Source organism: Manacus candei, unplaced genomic scaffold, assembly GCF_025592945.1.
Source record: "Manacus candei isolate 608988 ecotype Guabito, Panama unplaced genomic scaffold, ASM2559294v1 h1tg000023l, whole genome shotgun sequence".
Lineage (NCBI taxonomy): Eukaryota > Metazoa > Chordata > Aves > Passeriformes > Pipridae > Manacus > Manacus candei.
Window position 1 is genome coordinate 10,428,717 of NW_026138071.1, and position 27,703 is coordinate 10,456,419.

At 39.7% G+C, this 27,703-nt stretch overlaps 1 protein-coding gene across 6 annotated transcripts in view; it reads left to right on the forward strand.

Annotated features, from left to right (window-relative positions):
* CSRNP3 (cysteine and serine rich nuclear protein 3) overlaps positions 1-27,703 on the forward strand; it is a 99,509-nt gene that overhangs the window by 57,360 nt on the left and 14,446 nt on the right. For 4 of the 6 annotated variants that reach the window (XM_051787268.1, XM_051787271.1, XM_051787267.1 and 1 more), the window contains one exon: positions 15,782-15,952. In XM_051787268.1, the coding sequence (XP_051643228.1) occupies positions 15,782-15,952 (171 nt within the window). Of the gene's footprint in view, positions 1-1,180; positions 1,560-3,046; positions 3,071-15,781; positions 15,953-27,703 lie in introns of those variants that run through there. The other 2 variants (XM_051787269.1, XM_051787270.1) reach the window with 2 other exon arrangements.

Here is a 27,703-nt window from a genome sequence, read left to right on the forward strand (position 1 = left end):
GTCATTGATTTGCATGATGACACGGTAAGGCAAATGAAACTGTATTAGTCATGCTTGTCCCTTCTTCCATGCAGATCAGTAGCAAAACTTCCACTCACTTCCATAGGACCAGAATAATGCCAACCATGAGCCACGAGCTGTCATTTATTGTAATGAGAGAGATCTTAAATAGAATAAGGAGGTATTTCATTTGTGGAATGTTAATGAGAAAACAGGGTTTTTTTGCTATCTTATGTTATCAAAATCCTATGAATTATTCTAGAGATAATTGACTATAGAATAGCAGCATCTTTGCAGTGTTAAAATTATGGATAATTGCGTGTTCACTACCAGTTTTCAGGGTGGAGAAGAGATGTTCATTTATCATCACTAGATGGTTTGTTGAGAGCTTTAAATTAGAATATTTGGCAAATTCACTCTGCAGAAGGAGTTAAGCTATCTCCAAATATTCCAGCATGGATCCCTCATACTGATAATGCATCAGTGAAAAAAGATCAATAATATTTACCATTTTCTATAAAGGCTTTTGTAATTTGAATGTAGGTATTCACTTATTCTAATGTGAAATGCTTAGGTAAATATTAAATTTTTAAGTAATATAAAATGTTATTCAAATTTATATTTTTTAAAAAATAAACAACAAACCCCAACCAACCAAACACGCGTACACAAAAAAAACCCACCCTGAGTATCACCAACTATTACCAAGAAGAGATTAGACTTCATTGTATTACATAATTTGTCATTCGGATTTGAGACTAATCCTCGCTCAAATGGCCAATTCTCATTCACCTGAGTAGGCTCACTGAAGCCAGCAAAACTCATTTTATGACCAAAGATTACAGAATAATGCCCTTGACTGATGAGACAAATTCAAATCAAGGGGCTGCTTTTTAGGTACAATTTTTCATTCGGAAGCTCATCCTCTCCATAAGGGATAAACACTGGCAGATTAAGTGTTGGCAAAATATTACCTCTCCAGAATATTAATTTCAGTGTGCACCGTGTGCGGAGCGATGCAGACAATGCATGGTTTGTGCCACTCCCCATAAGAAAAAATTACTTCTAACAGATCTCTTGAATTTCTACTTGGACCAGTGTTACAAGTGGGAGTGTTAATAATAATAATTGGGGGAAAAAAAAAGTTGAGGGGATTTCCATAACAACTGCTGTCTTAATGAGCTAAAGAAGCCTTAGAATTTGTTATTCCTTCCTCATAGTAGACCTCAGCTGATAAAAATATCTGTAGCCGGTGAAATCAGTGGCATGCCTGGCTTTCTCAGACAAAACTCCCATGTGATCACACAGGCAGCCTCAGTGAGCCTGAAGCTGCTCAGCAAGCAGTAGGTAATGAGTCTTTGTGCAGAGCGAAGCTCTTGTGGCTGAACAATAAAGCATATGGTACCAGCAATAAAACACAGTGCTGGGAGATTTAAGAAGATTCTGCTGGAAGTAGGAAGACAGTGAATATGTCAAACGTTATAAAATGACGATCAATCTGGTTTGGTTCCTAATTAATAAAAACAGTGCATGGATTGGAAAAACAACAATTTGAACAGGTCAGTTTTTTTTATAGATTCTTCACACACTTCAGTATTTTAAATATAAGTGGGGGTTTTGCTATTTCCTTATTATTACTAAAGCCAGGTTTTTTTGCATTTTGTAAGGTGGGATTGGAAGGATTGACATTAATGTGATACCAGGCTAAATAAATTGTGTAAGTTCTGTGATCAAACTCATTGTAAAAATGTTTCTACTATTACTCCTATGCAATTCAAACTTCAATTGTGCATGAAAAATGGGGTAGCAAGTAAAATTAAATTTATGCTAGATGGATCATTTACCAATAACATAAAATATTTAGTAACAACAATCTATTATTCTGCTATGTATTTGAGACTAATTCTTTCTCAGTTGGAGATCTGTAGCATCTGTGTTTGGTTAAAAATAATGTAACATTAGAGCATATCTAACAGTGCACTTATGTTTTTTTTCCTACACATTCTTCTTGGGTAATTTTGAAAGTGGTGTTTTGTCTTATTTTTAATGCAATTATATACACATAGGAGTAATACATTATAACCCTCTGCCTGCATTTCACTCTAATATTAATGCAATACATGTTATTTTTCAAGCAAGTATTTATTTCTCATAGTAGTTCTTAGTTAATTATACATTAATTATTTTTTGAAAACTGCTCCCAGAGATTTCTGTGGCCTGTTTGTCTTACAGAGGACAGACATGCAATTTTTCTGGTTGTATCACATCACGTAGAAATTAACCAGGTAAAAGTTTTAATCTTGAAATCTCTTTACAGTACTGGTTTGTGGGCTTTTTTTCCCCTTTTCTGAATACTGGAGATCATGAATTAGGTATGTTGGCAATGCCTGAAAGAAATAGATGTGCTGATTTTGGGGGAGTATTTCAGCAGAAAGGAGATGGAGCCCTTGAAAAGCAGTTGGGTAAATACAGAAATAAAACCCACAACGTTGAGAACAGAATCTTCTTTTATGTGCACTTATGATTTCAATGGGGAAATGTTCCTTATAGGCACCACGTTGCTTTCGCTGCCGTGTCCCTGCGGGGAGCGCAGGGCCCAGCGCTGCCGGGGCTGCGGGCGGAGAGATGCGTTCGCGTTGTGTTCGTACCGGTTCGCTATTGTGTGTCCGCTGAAAGGAGCCGTGCACAACCCGACCCTCGCCGCCTCCGAGCTCCCTGCCCCCTGGAAATGAAGAGAGGAAAAAGGGAAAAGGAAGCCCGGGCTCTGGCCGCAGAGCCGGGGGAGGGGGGAATGGGTCTCCTTGGAAACCGCCGCGGTGGGCGGGCGGGCTCTCGCCCGGGTCGGGCTGGGGGTCGCGGGCGGCGCCGCTCGTCTCTGGCCCCAGCTCCGGCCCTGGTTCGGCCGCGGCCCCGGCGGGGCCCGGGGCGAGGAGAGCGGGGGCCGCGGCCGCCCGTGCCCGGCGCGCCGTGCCCCGAGCGCTGTGCCCGGCGTGCCCCGCGGCGGGGGCGGGGCAGTGCCATGCAGATGAGGGGGCGGTGCCGGCGCTCGGCGGGGCAGCGGCCGGGGCAGGTACGAGGGGCGCGGGGCCGGCGGTGCCCCCGCTTTGTCCCGCGGCGGGCGCGGGGAGCGATCGCGGAGCGCCGGGGCGGTCCGGACCTGCCTCCGCGGGGAGCGGGGCGGGACGGGGGCTCCCCGTGCGGGACCCGGGGTCTGGCTCTGCCTCGGCAGCAGCAGCGCAGCCCACGCGGTCTCGGATTAGGAATCCATTATGCATAATTTTATAGTTGTAAATATTACCGAAAACTAATTTAAATTGCTTTGCAGTCCTTGTTTTAAAACAGTTCTCCTGTGAAAGGTAAATTCTGCGTTAAAAAGCAGATACAACTTGGCGTCTCAGAAAACGGGCCTGTTCGTGTTTTAGACAATAGATCAGAAAGGATGTGTAAAAGTGCTTTTTCATCATACTAAGGTGCAACTATTCATTTGTTTCACAGGGAACCCTGGTAAAATCACAGTAACACTGCGGTTTGTACCATCAAATTGGATGAGATACACTGAATGTGTCACTCTGTGCTAATTTAAATGTAGAAAATATAACAATATATAGTCACGGAATTATCGTATAATTACTATATTTGTTTAAAATTAATTAAGTGGATTTTAAATTTCAATTTATGAGGCAGTTAGGTGCTTAAAGTACATACAGAGATAAAATTAACAGTGTGCTTTAAAATAACAATAGGAACATCCCAACAGAAGAGCATTCCCACTGTTAAAATGGAATCACAACTTTGAAATACACCTGTCTTGTTCATTTAGGCAGACAGAAAACAAAACACCTGACGTTTTTCTTGTGGATCAGGCATTTCATGTTCTAAAGCATTGCCAGTATTAAGTTATTTAAGGAAGTTTAAGGAAAAAATCCTGAAACAAAAAGGTGTTTTGTGCTGCTGCCAAGTTATGGTAATTTTGAGATACACTTTTTTCCCCATCTATAGTCAAACTGAGGTGTATGTTTATGTAAACATTTTGTGCTGTAATTTGAATGGTGGCTGTTGAGCCCCTTTAAGGATCATAAATAGAACCCAATGTTTCTGTAAGTATCTGGCATTTTGGAGACAGGGACGTGATTATGATCTCCCATATTACCAAAGTATAGTGTTATTTATACTAATTTACTTCTATATCTGAGGACCCCAAGTCTGGTGTGTAGTGTTTTGGTTTGAGAATGTGCAATGTTTACTGTATATGTTAGATGTTTAATCTCATTTGTTTATTGGAAAGAGGAATTTGCATTTCTTGAAAAAGTTGTTGCTGTGGACAGATGCAATAGTTGACTAAAGTTTAAGTTCAATATTAATTGAAGACATGTTAGTCATGGTTTAGAGTACACAATGGCAAATGTTTGGAAATTCATTCCAAAGCTTAAATATTTTCTCTGAAATAGCAACAGATGATTGTGTCATTTAAAACTCTTACTTGCTCTAAAGGGTACTTGTAGTAACTGAACCTTGAATTTGAGAGTTGTTTTCCCTTTCAACAAGCAGGTGGAAGGTCAGGCTGAAGCAAGGCAGGTATAATCTATTGCAAGATTGGTAAAACTGTCTGAAAGATAAATTTACATGTAGTCTGTCAGTCTCTGTCTTTGTTCTTGCTCTGAACCAGTTACGATGCTGAGAAAATCTGGATTATAGATGTACCATTCCTTCAGTAAAACATCACCAAATACCATCACATCCTTAAAACGCTGATGTCATTCCAAGTCCTACCAGTGAGTTTTGATCACTGTTGCTTCATTTTTCTTTTGTAGTTTTTTTTTGACCCAGAAAAAGGGACTCAATATAGATAAGTCATACTTTTCATCCGTTCTGCAGACAGAGGTAGATGGGTCTGCGTTGTGTCCGTGCTGTGGCAGCGGTTCCAGTGTTGGTACCTCGGGCAGCTGGTCCAGGCCCATGCACTGGGTGAGGGGGCAGGAGCTGCTGGGGTGACTCCACAAGCGCTGTCCCATGACTACAGGATCTGTGGAAGGGCTGATAGGCCAGCTCCAGGCCCTACAGTTCCCTGCTGGGCATCACAGCTGGGGCAAGGAGGCTTTCATTTCAAACACATCTCCTCGGGCTGCCTGAAAGTGGGAGTCGGGACTCCTCCGGTGTCTGTGGGCATCTCCCACCAGAGGAACAGCTGGTCCTTCTGGGAAGATGAAATAGGTTGACACTGCAATGGCTTCAGGAGGAGGTTGGGTTTTTCTGAATAGGGATCTGAGTTTGATAATGAACTTCTTGGTGCTTTAAAATCTGTTCTTTGTTATAATTGAACAAAGTCTGCTCTTAATATATTATGAATATGTTAAAAAAAAGGAAGCTGGATTGCAAATGTTTTTGTATTTCTTAAGTGATAGCAATCGCTAGTAAGTGCTACTTGTGTGGGGGTGAAAGGGTAAACAAAAAAATGTTGAAAGCCACAAAATGTGTTTAATTGTTTTTAGTGTGGGCAACAAATGATAGCACTGCTTACTTCCAACATGAATCTGTGACAGCTATTCTCAGTCAAACATTTTTGTCTTTCAAGTATTCTATTATGGGGGTGGGAGGGAAACCCCATGACTCTGGGGGGACTTGGAGTCCTTGCAGGGCTGCCATTGTTTTGCTCTCTTCCAGTACCTGAGTCTTTATTGAACCATTCAGTTTCAGAGTAGCTCAAGGTTTAACTTTGTAGCTTTCAATTAAGTAGCTCACTTGTTTACTATTATGCCCTCCTCACCTACTCTTACTTATAAACAAACATCTTTTAACAATGAAATGAAAAAGCGAAAATTGCAGAGTATTAACATTCTCATCTCAGCTCCCCTGGAAAAGGCAGAATGATCAGAGATTTGATAAATCAAAATATATGAACGACCTCAGGTTGAAAGCATAAGCCCTGTGCCTTCACAGCAGTGCTTTTAAGGAGAGTGTAGGGCAGATAATTAATTTTGTTCTAGCACAGTCCCCTGACTGAAGTGTTGTTGGATGGTCATAAGGTGCTTACAAGTCAGGCAATGCAATGGGAATGGGCTGGCTGCTCAATTTGTATTCATCACTGTCTTAATGGCAAGAGGGCCTTGGGAATCGGATGGGTATATACTTACCTGCAGCTCTTCTGTCAGCCTTCTGGAGAAGTTTTCAGCTTTGAATTATGAAGTGAACTGAAAGGGATTTTTAGACGTGTTTATTATGTTACCAAGTCACTACAGCCAAAACCTCCTGATTTCCTTTAGCATTAATAAAGAAGTGAAAGGAGTCAACATTCAATTTTAACACAGCTGGGAATCTAATTTTAGGTCAGCCTTACTAGTAAGTGGTCTGTCATGTTAACGCGATACACCCTGCCTTTGTGTGGCTCTGTGTTGATTATACACATGTACACATGCACAGGTGAATGACCTCTGGGTAATTTTTGATGGCCAAAAATCTGAAGTTATTGTTGGAAAGATTGCCTGTGATTGAATATGTGCTTTAAAAATCCTCTTTGAGGTTTTCAGTTATTGAAATTTCTGAGAAGACGACTGACTTACAGAGAAACATTTTAGTTCATTGAATATCCTTATTTTATCTGCCTTCGTAAAAAACATCTCATTCTATGATGCTGTGGTCACTAAATTTGGGACTTTGCTATCTTAGGGCAGCTGATCTTTTTGACTGATTTCTTAAGGACATCAGGTGTATGCAATTATGCTTTCTCTGTGCCTGTCATATTGCTCAGTATGTCTATCGTATTTTCCTTATTAGTTGTTTTAACTGGATACCTCATATCAGCTGAGCTCGGAAGAGAACAGTCGATCTTCCTCGAGTGTTGTGCAAATGGGTGGTGAGATGGAAAAGAGAGACTGTTCACACCAGAGAAAAACAACTGGCACTATGACTAAGTCCCTGATTATCAAAGTAACCACAGAGAGGAAAGCTTAAACACCACGACCCTGGGGAGGAGCATTAGTGAAGCAGCCCTTGTACTGTGCCTTGGGTAATCCAGCCAGAAGAGGCAAATTAGTAAATAATCAAGTTCCAGTAGTTTCCCAGATTTTTTCTTTCTTTCTTTTTTTTTTTTTTTTTTGGTAAACTTGAAATTATATTCTACTGATATTTTCAGCTAATAACTGAGGAGCTTATTTTTACCTTCTGCTGTTCTTAGAAAAGAAGGTGAATTGTCAATGCTCTACTTATGTGTCAGAAGGAAACTTACCAGTTTTTGTATAAATTCGTTGTTTCCTGCATTCAGTAATTTGTTGTATATGTTATGGGGGTTTTCTGGTGAATTTCCGTCATCAATGTTTATTGTTGAAATAATATTTTTGCTAAAAATCTCCAGGTTTTTTTTTCAATAAACATATTGGGTTTCATGGATGAATAGGTACACCATGTATGGTGAAAAGTCAAAAAGCAAATAGGAGAAACAATAGTAATTTTACATTTTTTTTGGTGTAATTTTTCTGTGGGTTTGAATACCTACTTAGAACTATCTTGGGTGTTCATGAAACCTGCAGATTGTAACATTATATTTTGGTTGTGTGTTGTCCTTGATCCAGATAGAAAACTTGAATTATTATAGCCATAAAGCTATTTTTGAAGATAGTAATTTCAAAACATCACAGCCTTTCGGTAGATATTAATAATTTATATTTTCCAGTTCAAATAGTTTTATTGACTCTGTTCTCTAGGGAGAAAGATGCACTTAAGCATCTTTTTACTAATTTTGGCTTTACTCGAGGCCAAGCCTTGAATGAAGTCATGATTTTACTCTCATGCCATGGAGCTATATTCATTTCATTGGTGGCAACTGAATGTTGGCTCCTGCTGACCAAAATTATTTATGTTTTTAGGGGGCTGTTTCACTCTTCCTCAGATATTTCTGCTGGAGAAAATAATAGGTTTTCTGGTATTTTTGAGCTGCAGTTTAGTTTCTACCATTTTCTTTCAGCTTTAGAGTAGAAAAAAGAACAGCGTAACCTCTTCAAGAAGCATTTTGGGCTACTAGACATGCCAGTCTGTCACTTTAAGTGCCTGCAAATAACTGTCAAATATTTACTTGGTATTTTAAAAATTGCACAATCCTGTGATGTTATTAGAGAATTGGGTTAATTATGTTCTTTCTAATTCTAACATTTATTAAAAATAAAAAGAAGCTGTTATGGGAGATTTTTATGCTTTTGGTGTTTAAAAAAAAGAAAAAGAGAAAAGAAAAAGTAAAAAAAAACCCCATCAATCCAAAATCTTTTGATTGGTTGGTTGTAAGTTGTTGGATGCAAAGAACAAGCTCATACCATAAGTTTTAAATGTCTTGAATGTTTTGAAGTCAGAAGAATATGGTCTGACTCTTGTAGTTTCAGGGGCTTACAGCATTTTTCATGTTTTCTCTCACTGAACCTGGAAGCTCCTGGAGCACCTATGTCTGCGTCAGTGGGCGTAGGAGAAGGTATTCCTGCAGCTGTGCCTTTTTTTGGATGGATGTGACAAGACAAAGGTATCGGGTTGGACAAAATCATCTGCCAGGCTGGAATTTGAACGCTGAATTGAGGAAAGTTGAAACAGTCTCCATTAGGGAACGTGCTGAGCATGTCTATTGTATAACGCTGCAGCAGTACTAAAACGCAAATGGCTGCTGGCTGTGCACAGGCAGGTCTTTAATATCTCAGGATTTGGTGCATAATAAGCTAAGACCCTTTTTCGTGCCACCTCTGTGATGAATTCCTATTAACAATATTTGCTAAAGCACATTAAACATGTGCGTTAAATGCGTACACATAATTAAATTTTGCCAGTGTATGATAGAAGAAAACCTGTGTTAGAAGAGCAGAGTTAAGTAATGAATAATTGGTAAATAGCATAATTTTTGCCATCATATGGCCTTCTACTTGGTATTTATTTTGATATCCAAAGCAATGTGTATTTACGTTTCGGAGATGCCTGTTGAAGCTAAGGATGTATTTCACAAGGGAACTGCAAACAGTCTAACCGTGTTAGGGCAGTGTTCTGCTTCGCAAATTAATTCTGCTGAGAAGCTGCATATATTAGTAGAACTGATCTGCGTCTGCTGATTGTGCTGAGCTAATGCAAAACCTTAGCGATATGTTGGGATACATAGCAGAGATGAACACCACTGCATGGTAACACTCAGCTTTGAGGACATCCATATTTTTTTATATCTGCTTTGTTTGCCTTCTCCTTTATAACTGGCCTCCAGTGACAATGACAGTGCATGGCTTTGCTATTTCATTTATATTTCTCTTTAACTGTGAAAGAAATCTGAAACTCAGGATTTTTGTCTCAAGAGTCTGGCTTCTGTAGGAAAGGAATATTTTCGTAACCTTTTGCTTCAATCCCTTCTCATCTTTTTTTCTTTCTCCAGTTTTACCTCTTTCATTGTGCTGTTATTTGGTCTGTATTGTCATTCTCAAAAACTGACTAATATAGGCGATTTTTTTTGTCTGTTTAGACACATTTTTGACATTTTTCAAAATGTCTCCAGTAAGAATTTCAAATGTTTTCCTTAATGTTCTTTGGAGTGAGAATGCTTTTCAACCACTGTAGTTGCAAAATTTTTTAACTTATCAGTGTTTTTCAACATAAATAAAATAGTTTATCTCTTTTTCTTTTTTAAATATTTTTGCTAAGTTTAAACATATGTGAACCTACATATGAACTTGCAATGAAGATGAGAGAAAATGGGTAAAAAGTGAAAGAGTAAGAGCAAGCTCTTCATGTTTCCTCTCCAGAAGAACCTATTTAGAGGTCAAAATAGCCAGCATAATTGATTCCTGCCAGAGGCAGTATGAATTTATATCTTTACCCTTGACTTGACTTTTAGCCTATATTTATTTAGCCATTTAAATTGTTGTAGCCATTTCTTTTGACCATGCCCTTGGCAGTCTCACTGTTGACACTTTCACTACACTTCCTCTGCATTTGAAATAGTAATGCGTGGAAATATTTTTGAAAGAGTCTAGGCTCCAACTAAATACTGTGTCACTCTCATCCCAAGTGTTAATGCTTTCTCAATTAGAGCAAACATTGTGTAGCACAAGGTATATTTCCTCATAGGGAAGTTCTGACTAAGTATTTAAATTATAATCTTGACGTTACGTTAGTTGTGTATGCAAACTTAATGCTTTAAAGATGTAGTTTAAGGGTGTTAAGAGAGAAAAGTTGATTTTAATGTGGCCAGAAGATAAAATAACGGAATTCTGTTGCCTTTTGTTGAAGGGGAGAGTGATTTATGTTCAGAAAAAGAATTTTGAAAATTAATAGGCCAAGCTATCATTATGCTTAGTAGTTAATACATCTGCTTTGTTTTTCAAACCTTTTCTTTTAAAGTGTTTTAGAACTGATAAGAATGCATTGTATTTGAAGGCAAGGCAAAATTACAGTGGCAGCAGAGCTCGTTTACTGATGCAGAGGTGCAGTAGCATAGTGTAGGGAGGAGCGTGTTTCATAGCAGTGTTGAGATGGCTGTAAAATTTCCCGTCCTTCCCATGGCTCTCTTTGAGCAGTAATGCTTTTTTTCCTTGCACTAAGGACTGTCTGTGGTCATTGAGGGCCACAGGTCTTTTGCTTCTGAGTAAGGTTTCAGGATTAGTCCCTAAGTCATGTCCCCTTAATGAAGTAAGAAGTGAGGCAATTGGAGGTTAGATGCTTGAGAGATAAACATTTTAATCCCCTATGCCTGTGTGGTTACCCTTCAGCATGGAATGATGGCCCAGCTGCTTCCTGTTGAAGTTCCCTGTGCTCCAGGTCACAGTCCAGTGCCCACTCCTGAAGGCAGGCACACAGACCTTCCCTTTCAAGAACAGAGCATGGGTCACTCATCCTCTCAAAACGCGTTTCTTGTAAAGATCTGCTGCCGAATGGGTTTCTTGTTAATTTACACAGTAGAACAGCAAAGAAACTCACCAGGATGCTGAAGAGTCAGATCTGTTGTTCAGTAACTGCTGCCTGCCTCTAAGCTATTGCTTAGTGGAGAGCATCCTCATCTTTTGCTTAGGTGGAGGCCATTTCTCTGGATAGAAAATAATGCCAAGAGTCACAGTCCTAAGAGAGTGGGCACAGGTACAAGCCAAGTGCTGCACTGTAATTACGAGCCTTCAGGTACATAAACAGTTGCTCATGGGTTTGGGCCTGGCCCCACCTTTCCATCTATTTCCTTCTCTGTGTGCTCTGCACTTATACTGCATTCTCCTTTTGTTCTTAGACACCTTACTTGGAAGAACACGAAGTTTCAGGGAAACTTCAACATGAACTTATTCAGGCATCTCAAATCTCTGTAACTTTGTGTATGTGCAGAAGTGCTTTATGCTGGGGGAATTTGAAAGTGAGAATGTGATACCCTGGAAAAGCTCACATACCTTTGAAGAAGACAGTTTGGTGACAGATGGGCAGAGCCTTCTAGAAAAGGGGTTTTGATCTGAGGACAAGCCAAGAAGGATGTTGGAGTAATTTAAAAGTTACTGATTGCTCCAGTGAAAGCAGCTGTTTGTCATTCAGCAGGCAGTAATCAGCCATTTGTATGCCCCTGTGCCCTTGCAGGGGGTAGATGAGCAGGTGTAACTGTGAGGTGGCAGTGTGTACCTGTCAAGATGGCACATCACTCCCTCTGCTTTTGTTTTCTGTCCCTAGGGGCTCTAGTTCCCTGAGCAGACACAAGTTGTCTGTATCAGGGACCAGTGTTCCCTCCACATTACTGTCATGTTCTGATGGGAATCCATATCTTGTTCTGGGGATCATTAACTCAAAATTGGGAAGAACCTGAATAGCAGCCAAGTGCACAAGTGTTTTCAGACCTGCACAGTTTCTTGTTCACTTTCTCTTCCTTGTTCTGTCTGATGAACATTTTAGTTGCCACATTAAAAGTGGGGTAGTGTCAGCAAGGGGCTGTGTGGCTTTGGGGAGCTCCCCAGAGGCAAGGCTGTTCAGGGTGCACAGCTGTGGGATTGAGAGCATAGGCAGAACATGCCGGCTGCTTTCTGGCAGCTGCAGCCATTGGACAGACTCCCTGGCTTTGGGATGAGGAACTTGATGCTGCAGTTCCATTTGTGTCTCCATCACCATTCCCTCCCTGCACAGCCCCCAAATATAAAGGCATTTCCTAGTTCCATACAGGATCAACAGATGTACTGTGCCTCCCATGTAATATAATCACTGCTGGTGATTGAAATGGAAATATCACTATAATATAGCAAGAAGATGTCAGTGACTTCTCTTCAGCTGTTTCCACTTTGTGGGGAGTACCTGTGTAAGTGGAGTTCTGTCTAGTACAGCATGCTGCTAGACAGTGGTGCTTTTCTGCTGCTCTTTATTGTCCAAAATATTGTAAAGATTGAAACTGCTGTGATTTTGAAGGGTCTGTGGCTATAGTTTCAGGAGCTGTGTTTTGTTGTGGCTTTTTTCTCCCAGTAAACTAATGAGAAATTTGTTGCCTCAGGAGATCAAGTCAAATGAATTTCTGAGATGCTGCGCACTGTCATACAGCAACATTTCAGCCTTATGCTTAGGGGAAATTGACTGCAAGGATGAGGAAGCAGAGCTGTGTGTCCGCAGTGGTTGTGGCTGGATTTCGCATCCCATTGCTTTCCACTGAAGCGTTAAGTAGTGACTGCTGCTGGAGACAGGATATTAAACTTGGCGTGATCGTTTGTGTTCTTCTTAGAGATTTTGATTCTTAAGAGGTGAATGAACTCCATTATTATAAAACTTTTGTTCTAGTCCTTGTAATTAAATAATATAATAAAAATGTTGTATAATGTATATGTAATTTCTAGTTTTGACTTAAAAAGGCAAGTTTAAACCTGCACATAACTCCCTCCTGCTGTGCTTAAGAGCTGGTAGGCAAGGTAGAATGCTTTGTCGGCAAAGCAGAACAAGTAATTAGAACTAACTTTCTGTTGCAATGGAAAGAAACCACTATGTTCTTGTCACCTCAGCCACAGAATTTCCTACAGATAGACTTCAATGTTTGCTGAATTATGATTTTGAATTGGTCTTACAGACTGTAATCTGATGATTCCTGCTTTTTATTTCCTTTTTTTTTCTTTAATGGTTGTTTTGTTGGTTCGGCATTTTTTGTTTTGTTTTGTTTTGGGGTTTTTTTTGTAGTTTTCATCCTCATATACTCACCTTGATCCTGTTCTAGCTTCATACCAGGCCAAAAGTTGGATGCAGATCTCTTCATGCTGTCACTTTGTTTTTTTCCAGGAAAGAAACTGTAGTTGGGACTTGAAGGGAGCTATAGAATGCATAGGAGACTTTGAAACTACTTGGTACGAGACTAAGTGTGAGCCAAAATAGCAGAGAATCTGCTCAAGTGCTGTGCTTACAGGGTCAGAACAGAGCACCTACATGACTGATACTACCTCTGTACTAATAGAAAAGATAAGAAAGATCCAGACTAGGGACAGCATTCTCTGTCTTTTGCTGCCAAGTGGCAGGATGCAGCTCTTGTCCACAGTGGCTAAGCTGTCAGGCCTTTGCCAAAACCCAGGTGCCCTCATCCAGCCTGCCTGCTGGGATTGGTTCTGGTACCTGCTTCATCCTGCGTTATCCAGGAGAGCGTGAGGTGGCCGGGGCCAAAACCCTGAAATGTGCTAATTGTTAAACAGTATGGCCAGTACTGGAGTCTCTGCCTTAACCTTGTCTTCTTTACCAGTAGCCACTTAGCCCAGCTTCTGATAGCTTCCTGACAAATTTATTGGTTCTTTTAAACATAGAACCATAGAAATGTTGGTTGGAAGGGAGTTCTGGAGCTTACCTAGTTCCAGCTTTCTGGAAGGAGCAGAATGTGGCTGGCTCAGAATTAATGAGTCCTAAAGGTAGCTCCAGGGATTTAAAGAAGTTCTATTTCATGAGAAATGTAAATTTCTCCTTTATTTTTCTTGCTTTCAGTGGGATTTGGCAGAGCTCTGTGGTAAGTCTGTAGTGTTAGGTGTGTGTCCTCTGCAAGTATAGTATGTGATTAATCCTAGACAAATTTTTTTGTCTGGATAAGTGTCAGCAGTGCTTGTCTTTGCAGTGCTGCAGGCAGCATGGTGGCAGCTGAGTGTCCTCTGGGCAGGCTTTAGCTGTTCTTGATTTCTCCTCAGTTACTTAAGAGCACACTTTCTCTGTAATCACGTGTGATATTTCTACTTCTGCTGCTAAATTTCCACTTGAATACTTTGCTTTATAATCTTCTATTCAACCTCAGGAATATATTAGGCATCTTACTTCTTAATGTGGGTATCACAGAATAATTTAAATTGGAAAAGACCTCAAAGATCATCGAATCCAACCATTAACCTAACACTGACAAGTGTACCACTAAAACATGTCCCCAAGTGCCACATCTGGGCATCTTTTAAATACCTCCAGGAATGGTGACTCAACCACTCTGCTGGTCAGCCCATTTTAATGCATGACAACCCTTTGAGTGAAGAAATCTTTCCCAGTATCCAATCTAAACATCCCCTGGCACAGCTTGAGGCCGTTTCCTCTTGTCCTGTCACTTGTTACTTGGGAGAAGAGGCTGACCCCCACCTGACTACAACCTCCTTTCAGGTAGTTGTAGAGAGCAGTAAGGCCCTCTCTGAGCCTCTTCTTCTCCAGGCTAAGTAACCCCAGCTTCCTCAGCTGATCCTCATAGGTCTCTAGACCCTTCACCAGCTTCATTGCCCTTCTCTGGACTCACTCCAGCACCTCAGTGTCTTTTTTTGTACTGAGAGGCCCAGAACTGAACACAGGACTTGAGGTGCAGCCTCACCAGTGCCAAATTCAGGGCAACAATCACTGCCCTGGTCCAGCTAGCCACACTATTTTTGAAACTAAGATGCCATTGACCTTCTTGCCCACCTGGGCACAGGCTGGCTCATGTTCAGCTGCTGTTGACCAGCACCTCCCCACTCTCTGGCCTGGCCATCCATCCAGTTTTTAACCTGGCGAAGAGTACAAGATGTGAGCAGCCGGTTTCTCCATAAGAATGTGGTGTCAAAGGCTTTAGTAAAGTCCAGGTAGACAACATCCACAGCTTTTGCTTCAAACACTAGACTGGTCACTTTGTCAGAGAAGGGCTTCAGATCAGTCAAGCTGAACCTGCCTTTCATAACCCCATGCTGGCGGGAGAAGAGGAGAAAATTTGGGAGGCAATTAGTGCCTCTGACTGAGGTAAGGAATTTCTGAATTCCAGGTATTTTTTGAGCACTAAATTGGTATATGGTCTTTGTGACTTCACTGTCTTTTCTCTGTCTGTAATATTGGAATTATGAGATGGATTTCTTATAGAGGGATGTGAGCACTGGTTAGATCACATATATTTGGTAATGGGAACTGTAGTGTTCAGGATGATTTCTTCTTACTTAATTTCATCCCTGATTGTGAACATTCCTTTGTCCTATGGCAGCCAAGGGAGGGACCAAGTCAGGCTCTTTGAAGAGAAACTGCAAGTTGTTTCTTTGTTTGAAATTTCACAACGTAACCAAGAAACCAGGGATGCTATTGACATCAAAATGGGAAAAATACTCCCTGAAAGCAAGCTGTTACACATTATCCTAGTGAAATAACCATCTCCATACATGTCAAGATAAAGTACGACTTAAGATTTTTTTTTTCCTATGGCTTCGCTGTCTCCTAATTAATTATGTGTAATTTCATACTAAATGGTTATTCAACACTAGAAGTGGCAACTTATTGGTACTTCTAAGTAAAAATTACTTTGGAGGTTATGAGTGCGTATTTTGCAGCTGGATGTTTCAGTGTCTCGTTGCTTCTGTTCCTGTTACAGGTGCGTGTGACAGCATTGCAGCGATGAGTGGAATTTTAAAGAGGAAGTTTGAAGAAGTTGATGGCTCCTCACCTTGTTCCTCTGTGCGGGAATCAGATGATGACATTTCTAGCAGTGAAAGTGCTGACAGTGGTGATAGTGTCAATCCATCCACTTCTAATCATTTTACCCGTAAGTACTAAATCTGTGTGTCTAAAGAATGATTCCTGTTTCTCAAAATAAAGTAAATTTTATGGTTAGATAAGCATGATGATTTTTAATTGAACAGATGATAAAATGGACTCCCTGTGGTGTTTAGTTTGTGACTTGCTCAAAATGACTTAGTAAACTTGTATCCTTTTGACTTCTTGTTAATTATATAAAACTATTCATCATTGTAAAAGTTGGAAGTCACTTGGAAGCTCCTACCTATTTGCTGTTTGAATTATGTAGCTGTTTGTAGTTATCATTGGGAGTTGTGCTTAAAGTATTTCAGATAGGCACTGTACGGAAAGTACTTTATATAAGTTTGTTTATTTTCCTTAGGTAAATGTAGTGCAGCTGTCAGCTGTCTGCAGTACTGAATTGGTGAGAGTTCTTCTCCAAAGGAAATACAAGCTTTCTTTTATTTGGAATTGAGGAATGTTGTGTATGGGACATATTATTTCAATAGTTTCTGTTCTTCGTGTAGCACAGGGTATCTCTGTACTTAGGCAATGAGTTTGTGTACAGATAAGAATTTGGTCTTAAGTTAGCAAAGCTACATGTGCAGCATATGTTTCTGGGAAAAATTAGTTTACAGTTTATGTTTGCAGATTATGATATTAGTTTTATGTGGTTATATTGTTTTAAAAGTGAACTGCGTGTTTTAAAAAGCAGGAGTTTGCCTCCTTCAACCCTATTGCATATAGATCTCCCTACTGGAGTTAATTTGTGAAGACTGTGAACCAAGGAGTAGGTGAGACTCCTCATCACTGCCCATACACAACGTGGTCCTTGTCACTCTCTGGTTTGGATTGTGCCTGGAAATCATGTTTGTAGCATGGGATATGAATATTCTGATAACTGATTCGTCTACCAAATGCTGCTGTGCAGTTTGAGCTGAGGTTTGGGCATGAGGGTCCAAATCCTCTTTGCTCTAGTGTGGAACGCTTCTGTGCAAGGAGGGCACAGGCACAACTTTTCAAATGGGTTTCCATGGAACACTCACGATGTGCTATATTTAAGATGCAGTACTAGTAGGGGACCTATTTTATTGAAATGCCACAAAGGGGTAAGCAACCCGGTAAACCTCTTTGGTAGTATCAAGAAATATTTTGGTAACAGTATTCTCTGCATGCTGATATTCTAACTTTTGTTGAAGGAATTAGTTGATGATTCATCATAGACTGAAAACAGTCTTTTTACATCAAACAGTCATTCCCACCCACGTAGAAGACAACAATGTTTTTGTGAATACACAGATAATACAAAGAAAGCAAATAATTCAGGAGAGAAACTTGGAAGTTGTAATACATGCATGTAACAAAAAGCTTTAATTGTAGTTGACACAATAAATAATTTAGTTTTTGAATAAAATCTGCAAGGCAAACTGTGGCATTTCATTGTTATGACTACTGATCTGTCTAACTGAGATATTTGTGGCCAGAGTAATAAATGTTTATCTGTGTGTGCACTCACACACACACACATTTATAAGAAATTGTACAGATTACATTTTTTTAAATACATACATATATATTTATATATATATCTATCAATCAGTTGGCAATACGGAAATAGAAAGAGTAAATGATTTGCATGTGCATTGATACTAATTTCTAAAAAGTGTTATCTTTAATATAGATGCACCAGCCTAAATTCCAAGGAATCAAATACAGAATCCCAGTATTATATAAGGTTGATCTGGGAAGAAAAGGCTTAACTGATGGCCTTGGCTATTTGAATAGGTAAACTTCAAGGTCCTCAAGGAAAAGGCTTTTGGAGATTTCTTTCAGTATCTGACATTGTACTTTGCTCTTACTGTAATGCAGCATGCTTGCAGGAGCTTTATAAAGGTGATCGTTTTTTATTGGTAACAAAATAGAGGATATTGATGGTCAGATGAAGTGTAGAATGAAAAGATGGTTTAGTGCCTACTTAATTGCACTCATCTTGCATCCAGACTCTTCCAGTGTGCATCATTGTTTTGTAACTTTACCAAGGACACTCCATGTTGCACATGATAGGGAAGTAAGATTTTGTTAATTCATTATTAAAATGCTACAAAGGAGATTTTGCACCTTCTTCTCCTCTCTTAATAGTAAAGCCTATCCGTTACTTACATGTTTACACAATCAATATCTACCAATCAGGTGGTGTTGGAAAAATCACTTCGGAAGCCTTAGGCACATCTGCTTTTTACATAAGAGCAACTCTGCACTAAAAAGATGAGTCTTAGTGATGATGTATTATACTAAAAGTTAATATGTGTTTGCAATAAAAATTAATCGTGTTTGTATTTAACGTTAAAACGCTGAAAGATATTTTTAACTTGATAACTGACTATCTCTAGTGAAAAACAGGGCTTTTGTTGAGATTGGATTTTTATTTTGTTTTATTCTTCTCACCTTTTCTTGAGGCTGTGTGCTTTGATTCTGGAAAGAATGTTTTAACTGGACGTTTGTTGAAACTTTTATATGCACAGGATTTTTTTTCATTTTGGTTTGTATCAGTTGGTTAACATCAGTGATGTGTCATATCATGTGTGATACTGGATGCTCTTCAGGGCAGGAGCACTTTCTTTTGTGTAGTTAGATTTTTTTTTTACCTTCTCGATTTTTTAAACAGTTTTATTTGAAAAAGCATATTTTGAGTTCTAGGAAGTGATAAAAAATGAACTGATCATACTGAAATAAATGCTCAGTCCTGTCTTGTCAAAGCTGAATATGTAGAAATTGTCAGTGTTATGTCTCATAAATACAGGTGTCTCACAGAGCTACTAAGTGATGCTTAGCTAAAAACTACATGCGGATGTGTTGTACAGTAACAAAACTCCTAACAGTGTACATTGGAAGCTGTTTTTCTTCATGCTCTAAACACATTCATCTCCCAAAATAAAAGATAAGAGCTTTTCCATGTCAAATATTGGAATCTGTACTGTTAAGGATGAGGTCTGTGAGACTTTTCCAGTAAGCAGACGGAAAAGAGCCAGTGCAGAAAAAAGACTGGCCAGATTCCTTGCCTCTGTTACATGCCTGAGCACCTCCTTGATGGAGGTTATCTTTCTAAGCCTTTTCCTGACATGTTATACCATTTGTCTTTGGTGAGACAGTGTCAGATTCTGTGTACTGTCTTCCTTCTGGTCTGTTTTCATATAGGTAAATATGAAGTTCAGTATAAACCCTCTTTTACTGACTGGAAATGAAGGGGTTGTAGGTGATCTGTAGTCAACATCATTGATTCTGAAACTGAGAATTAAAAAAAAATCCTAACATGGTCCTCTAAGTCTTATTTTTCCTTTCTAATTGACCTGACAAAGAGATAATTTTAAATCACTTGTAACTACAGCCCTTTCAGCGCTTCAGCAAGCAGGCAGTTGGTGTACAAATCTATCTAGAATAGCTGATGCATCTCAATATTTACACAACCCTTGAAACAGTATGTGTTGGGTCAGATAAACAAGAGCCTTTCAGCTATCCTGCTCCATTAGCCTTAAGGTCAGTTTAACCTGCCAGCTAAATGTGGCACACAGCTGCTGTGGATCATTCAGGTGGGACAGAACTACCAGAAGATAGCTTTGTTCTCAGCAGTTAACCCTGCACTGTGATGGCAGGAAATACATGACTCAGATGTCCCTAAGTACTGACTACTACACAGGGGTAAGTACAGGGTTTCTTTAACAATATATCCATTTAAATAAGTAGAGACACAAATGATGACAACAAAAAATGAGTAAATCCCTAGCCTAAGTTACAGGCTTCTGAGTTAGTAAATGAAAGTTATGGTCTATAAAGAACAGACAACTGTTACCAGGTTTGTAACAAAAAAAAAAAAGAATAAAATAGTATTTTCTTGACCAGGTGTGTGTATTTTTACACATGTGCACATTTTTAAATCTCTTAGCAAATGGTGTTGGAGCGCCTTGATTCCTGCTGGCAGATATAATCCCTACTGCCTTTTTTACTCACCTTTCTCAGTCTATTGAGGTAATTTCAGTTTGATTCAGCAGGTCATTAGTCACACTGCAGTTTTACCTTAATGGATGCCAAGGTGTATTACTAACTAGTCCCCATGCCTGTCCTATTTCACAGCCCCACCTTCATCTCAGAAAGAGGGATGTTCATTTTCAAGTAGCAGTCCAAGTTTGCCTATATCATATGAGCAGGACTAAGAGCATGTGTTCCCTTTTTCCTTAGGGATACATGGAATACAGGGCAGGAGCACTCACAATGCCATTTCAGCTCCTTTAAATTGACCTGTTCAGTTAGGGCACTTTACTGCTGTGTTTCCTCAGCTCCACAGCAAGCTGATGAATCTGGAATTGCTGTTCAGGATGTCAGTAAAACACCCTGACCATTCCTGAGGTTAGGTGCACTGAGGGACACGGGGTTCCACACTGCTGCTCGGGTGTAGGGGATATGTGCCCTTCCAGAGAAGGGCAGTGAAGCTGGTAAGGAGTCTGGAACATGAGTCCTGTGAAGAGCGGCTGAGGGAGCTGGGGCTGGAGAAAAGGATGCTCAGGACAGACCTTACTGCTCTGTACAGCTACCTGAAAGGTTGTGACAAGGTGTGGGTCAGTCTCTTCTCCCAGACAAGGGGAAATGGCCTCAGGGGAGGTTCAGGTTGGATATTAGGAAAAACTGCTGCACTGAAAGAATAGTTAAGTATTGAACAGGCTCCCCAGGGAAGTGGTGGAGTCACCATCCCTCAAGGTGTTCAAAAAACAAGTAGACATGACACTTCACAGTACAGTTTAAAGGGTATGGTGGTATTTGGTCAAAGGTTGGACTTGATCATCTTGGAGGTCTTTTCCAACCTTAATGATCTATGATTCTGCAATTCTTCCTGCCTTGTTGAGATATCTACCTCTAAATGCGTGAACTTTTTTCTGACGAAGAAAAATACCCAAATTTAAGTTACAAAATTGCATACAATTGAAAGACCTGGGAAGACCTCGTGAATTCCTGTCTTTTACACTTTGGTGCTGGTAAAAATTCCCCATAACATATTAATCGCAGATGCATGTCTTAAGAAACATACTTTGAGGAGCTGCTGCTTTCCTCTGCCATTTCAGCTTAAGTGTAGTTTAGCTGAAACTTTCTGAGTTTTCTTCATCCCCTGCATGAAGATCACCAGCACCAGCTTATCTGATAAGGGGATCATCACCAACAGGAGATACTACCATCCCACAGGCTAGTTGATAACCTCCATCAGTTGTCTCTGTATTGCCATTAACATTTTACTGTCATGAGCAAGGTTATCCTGCAGCCATAATCACAGGTCCTGTCATTCCACTAATTAGGGTACTGTCTTTAGAGTGTTGGATGCCTTAGGTTCATTAGGAGTGTGACAGGTCAAGGGCTCTGAGAAAACCCTTTGATCTCTAAATGTTCTTGCCGTCTTTTGATTTTGCTGTTAAAGATAACGAGGAATTTGATATTACAAATACATCCCTGTTGCACTTCCTTCAATATGACCTTAAAAGTACTGTTTGAATATTCTAGAGTTGCTACCATATTGAGATTGCCTCATCTCTGTGGCCATGCAGAACTTGGAAGAAGGCATGAAATCATTAGGAAGGTGTAGCTTCGCTTAAATTACCTTTGTAGACAGATGAAGCTTTATTTGGTGTAAGGTCAATAGCACAAATCATTACCTGAGCTTTGAACTTAAGCTGTGTGTTTAATTGCTGGTTAATGATGGAATTTAAATGATGCTGCTGGCTTATTATGGAAAAACACTTAGGTGTAGCTAAATGCAGGTATTCTTTTTTCATGGCATCTTGCAGTTATTTATATTGCCAGCAACCAGGCTTGGAATTCCCTTGATAATGAGGAATATGTTCTTACGGCTATTGTTAACTCATGTTATGAAATGCTAACAGGTTGAGAGATTCTGATATTTGATTTTAAATAAGTTGGCTCATCCGAGTAGTAAATAACAAGGAATGCAAAGAAATTCAGTTAATCAAGGCAGTGCATTGTTTTTCTCTCAAAATCACGCAGAATGACAGGGCAGGGTATGCCATGACAGGATCTTGCCTGCTGTCTTTCATCTGGAATGAGGACTACTGTAGAGGGAGTTTCTAAAAATTGCAAAGAGGGGTTATGAAGCAGGCTCCCACTGGGTTTTAGAAGGATTTGTACAACTAATTCTTATTTTTTAAATAAGTTCTCTGCTATAAATAGTGCATTTCATACGCTATACAACCAGAGGGACAGGTTTTGCCTTACATGATGTTTTTATTGGCTTGAAAAACATCAAACAAATTTTTTTTTGTAGATGTTCATGACAGATACACAAAATATGTTTGCAAATGCAAAGTGACAGACAGCTGAATGGGTAGTTGTCTTTGTATCAAATGGTTATTCACAGAAGTCACACATAAGATGGGACAAAGGATTGCCTGTAGCGTCATAGGAGAGCACAGCAAATGCAATTGTTATGCATGGGTGTTCCTGCAAGGATCCCTGGTAGCAGCTTTCCTCCTCATGAAGCTGGGGCTAAGGTCAGGAATAATCATCTATGAAACAGCAGCTGGCATTTAGAGTAAATGGAGAGGCAGAGAGCAGTTAACCATCTCCACTCCTCCTCGCAGGCTGATGATATTTGCAGAGTGGAGAAGCTGGACTAGTATGATGAATGTCACAGAAAAGCTTTCTGGAGATAGAGGGTGCTGAGGAAGTAAACGTAAAGCTTTCACTGAAATTTCAGCAGTAAAGTTCCAGCTTTTAGTGTGCATCCCCAGAATTTAACGAGTGTGTGAGATTTTAGACAAAGCTCTCAGCAGTGAGGTAAAATGTTTAAAGTACAAATTAAAAACCTCTCCTATTCATGTCAGACTTGTCTGCGAGCTAGTCTTTTTAGAAAACTTTTTCAAATGTGACTTAAATCTAGCATTAGGCAAGCATTCCCGTTGAGCCCCTCCTGTGAGGTGAATTTATCTTTGGCTTTACACTAAAGGAAGGTACCAGAAGGATGGAGCGGTGAAATGCTACTGGGGTAGATGTTGCTGTTCCACAGCGTTGTCCCTCTCCTTCCTGTCAAATTTCCACTACTCAATTTACACCTTTTTGAGTATGCAGTTCCCTTTAAGACTTCCAGATTCAAATTTATTCTATAAAATACCTCCCTGCCCTCAAGCTCACATGTTTCTTTAGGGGGCTGTATTTTGTTTCACAGCATTTGCTCTTAATGTAGATTTCTAGCATGTAGGAAAAGTGTTTTATCATTCAGGGCTGAAAATTTGTAAATTTAGTGTACGGAGACTCTTAGAAAAATATCTTTTGGGAGGCAATGGGCTAGAAGGAGAGGTAGGAGAAAGAGGTAGAAGCAATTTCTGGATACGACCTTTTCCCAGTTTTTGTTTTCTGTGAAGGTTGGGAAGCAAGATGGCTTTTTTAGGCGGTGTTCTGACCTGGATTACCGTGATGGATTAGGCTTTGCTGTTCTGTGGTGTTAGACTGATGAAACACTGCATGGGAAAGTCATAGAACAGGTGGAGAATGGTGCTAATCCTTCTTGCCATAATGGTTTTTATGACAGTAAGAGTATGTTAAAAGCAGACAAACAGGTAGTAGAGTGTAAGAAATGCAGCATTTCCTCCGGTCTAAGAGCTTTAATCCAAAAGTCTGCTTCATACATGTTTTTTTCAGCCTTTTGAAATTTTCACGTGCCTAAAATATTGCTGCGCTGGTGACAATGAATTTCTCTGCTCTCATTGATGCAGGAGTGTGAGTAATCTGCTGGGGAGCCATATGGTTCACATTTATTTTAATGTGTCTTTGACATCAGGAGAATAGCTGAGACAGCAGAAGAAAGTGCTTATGTCTTGGAGTTCAGCCAGAACTGAGATCGTTTAAGTTTCGTAATCAAAGAACTACCAGTTTTCTCAGTAAAAAATGTTTGAAAAACATGATGGGCTTAAAATGTCACTCCTATCAGAATTTAGTAAAATGAGGAAGCAGGTTTTGCATTTTATGGATGGATACAGCCACAGCAGGTACTCTTCCTGAGTGGGAGTTTGGGCTCTGTGTTGGCCGCTAAACACACGGAAGGAAATGCTGTGTTTTTCCCAGGTTTCACACTGCTGCAGCTCCACTGCCCAGATGGAAAAATGAGGACGTTCAAAGGTGAACAGTGCAGCTGTAGAGTGCCTTCTATGTACGTGAGAGCAATTCAGGAAAACTTTGTTTCAGTCTGCCAGCACATTATTTTTGTTGCTTTTCTATTTTATCAGGTATAATTTACTTATATGCAAATGGAACTTGGATGATTCTCTTAAGAAAACATTGGACTCCTAGTGTAAATATTGATTTTCGCCTTTGCATTTTCTGTTTTCTGTGGGATATGGAAGTTGTATGGGCCAATAATGACATCTGTTGCAAAGATATAAGAGATATATGATAACCGAGTATGAGAAAACCTGAATTTTTCAGATGTGGAAAGAGCTGGGAGGTTGTGTCTTGTCATTTTTCACAAATTCGCAAATAGATAAATAATTATTATTCTCAGGGATGGGTGAAGAAAATACAGCTTGAGGTGGAGAAGGTAGGGCACCAGAAAAAGCTGCAGAACTTTGTACCAATGGTGGGAGGAGGCAGTGGGGCTGTTGGGTGCAGGTGGCACCGTTAGGATCTTCCCCCTTTCCTCCCCGGGCTGGGGGCTTCTCAGCCTCGTTGGCTGCCGTGGGTGGGACAGGCCAATAAACAGTTCAACCCCAGAGAGCAGTAGGATTCTCTGCTTCTATCTCTCCTCTCCATGCTTTCAAAATATCCTGATGTGGGGTAGGAAGAGGAAGGAAAAGCACGCGATTTCAGAAGTTAGAGAGCTGTAAAAAATTAGTTAGTAAGGAAATTCTTCAGTCCCTAATAATACATACAATGATAATTTTTGCTTGCAATACAGAAGGTAGGTACAGAAAATCTTACCATTATGAGGCTATTGGTAGGAATAAGGTCATGGCAACCATCTGGCTTCTTCTGTATAACTACAGCACTAAGGAGATAGTCTCTAACTGTAGTGTTCTAGTTACATTAAAATATAGTGCAAAAATATTGACACTTATTCATTACAAATTACTGTATTGCTATATCTTTCTTCACCTGTGTCTATTCCTACAGGAATACATTCCTCTAGATGTGTGTTTAACTTTTTTGCCTTATAAATTACTTTGTTCTCTTTTATTAACTGTTGATGAACAAGGACCTTTCTGTATTCTCTAATGTCACATGATGTGAATGGCTTTCATTTTTTCTTAGCTTCTTAACTGAGGACTCTTGTTCCAAATCCAGAAAGTATTTCCTCACTTGCTGTGTTTGTTTGATGACAGCATTCCAGTGCAGATCAATGCTTTGTACAACATACTTTAGCCAGGATGAATCTAAGTTTTATTGCCAAGCTACTCTTTCTAATATTTTCCCTTCTCCCATTAATTGTCATTGTGACGGAGACTTATGGGAGACAGCAACCTAAGTAAGAAGGAAGAGCAGCCATGGAGCTGTGTCATAGAACAGTTTTCTTTTTTAAGGCTATTGTTATTCTCATGATAGCTGTATTTTCTTTTTTTACTTTGATACTTTCTTCAATTTGGACATTAAAGTTTTATTTTTAGAGTATCTTTGAAAAACGAATTAGTGGGGCTTTATGTTTTACAGAGGACAGGCTGTGTTCTGGAAAAATCCATTTAGTACATTTGATCAAGTACCTAGAAACTGAAAAAAAAATATCTGAGAAACACTTAGTCTTTCTGGTAAACCATCTTGTATTCCATTACTTTTAGCCACTGGGAGATAAGAACTGTACTTTTAGTAGGTGAAATGTTACCATTTTAAATTGCAACCATTTTAATAAGAATAGTGTTAATAAAGGTTATGACTTCGTGTCCCCAAGTGGGAGATGGTCTTCAACTATGTGTATAATTTATCACCTGTGGGAAAAACCGTAATGATGTTTGTGTGCAGCCTATGAATAAATCACTGAAATCTCAGTTTCTTGATAGACTGCTGAAGGGTTATCTCTAGTCTGTATTACAGTCAGTGACTGAAAAAGGGTCTTGCTATAACATGTGGTGTTTACACACTGTGCTGCTCTGCAGGTCCTGGCTCACCGAACAGGTATTCTTAACTTTTGGAAACCTTAGAGCTTCCTTGTGTGCTCAATAGCCAGAGAAGTCTGTAGCCAGGAATTTTGCGTAAAGAGAAATGACAGAAATATATGCAGTCATGAAATAAATTATAACTGCTGTGGATAAAGAGAATTGTTATGAGGGAGAGAGGTTAATAACAGAAAAAATGAGTAAATGCATCCTCTTGTGTGTGTGTGCAGGCACTTCATGAACAAAGAGAGCTAAAGGGAAAGCACAAAGAGCAGGTTGTGTTTCCAGGCTGGGTTAGCCACACTTGGGTTAAACAATGGTTTGCTATTAAAAGTTTTCCTTCTTTCTTTTAAGTCTTTTGGGCTCACTTTTAGGAATTTTGTTTACATACAGTTGCCATTTTTGCCATAGATGGTCTGTGGTGCAGATGACTGTGCTGTGACTGTAGTTTGGGTCAAGTGGGACCTCGATGGGACTGTGCTGTGGCCAGATACAGCCCTGACTCTGTAGCAGCTACCTTTGCATGGCAAGGAGCTGATAATCCTGCAGGACCTGGCTTGACTCCATGAGGAGGAAGGCCAGTTGCAAGCAGGTTATTAACTTGAGCTCTGCTCAATCCAAAAACGGAGCCACTCAAATGTCAAATGCCGAAAGTCAAAATTTCAGTAGTTGATATTATTTCAGATGAGAACTTACAACAGTCCCATTTGAAGATATCTGTGTCTGAAGACCTTGTTCAAATATAGTGACCTTTTTGGAGAGATAGTTCTGTACTGGTAGTTATGTTCTTATCACCGTCGTCCTTCCCTCTGATTATTGATATGTTTTATGAATTACAATACTTATGTCTCTGTCAAAAATATTTAACTCCATATGATCTTGAAACATGGAACTAAAAATTACATTAAATGTTTAAATACATGAGAATGGAGCATTTGTTTCATTCCATGGAATATATCAGACTTGTAGTATATAAATGTGTTAAATATCATGTGTGATCCATAGGACAGTTTTAGGTGATGATGAATATTTTTATTCCCTCTGGCATCCTCACCCACCAAAGTGGGTTTCACGTTCATTTTCAAAAACCATCTTCTAATTGGTGCTGACAGTGTGTGTCCAGTAGATGCTAAAAAACCACCTCTCAACCTAACAGCCTCTGCCTGGAGTCACTACCATCCCTGTTGTACTGAACAGATGATAGTGGCATCCACTGATACCACTTGTTACACAGGCAGATGGCATGGAAATGCTTTTTTGAGACTGGCCAAGCAAGGAAACCATTACTAGATCTCTTCTGGAAAACTGGTGCTTACACTCTCAGTGGATAAATTTATAGGTTACAGGCTTTGGCTTACCTGCAAAACCTTTGAAGCTGACTCCGGAGAGACCTGCAAACCTTGCACAGTCTGTGTCCTTCATTCTGAATGGAGCTTACTAACTGATTAATGCCAGTAAATTTTGCTCTCTAATAAAATAATAGTCAGTAAACTCATGCTTTCTAATATGTCAGAACATATGTATTTTGTATGTTCTGCTCTGTCTTGAGTTAAGCACGGTCCTTAGCAGTAATTACAGCTGATTCAAATGTACTATTTAAGGTACAGTGCATGCAAAATAACATATGCCCCTGACTCTTGATAAGA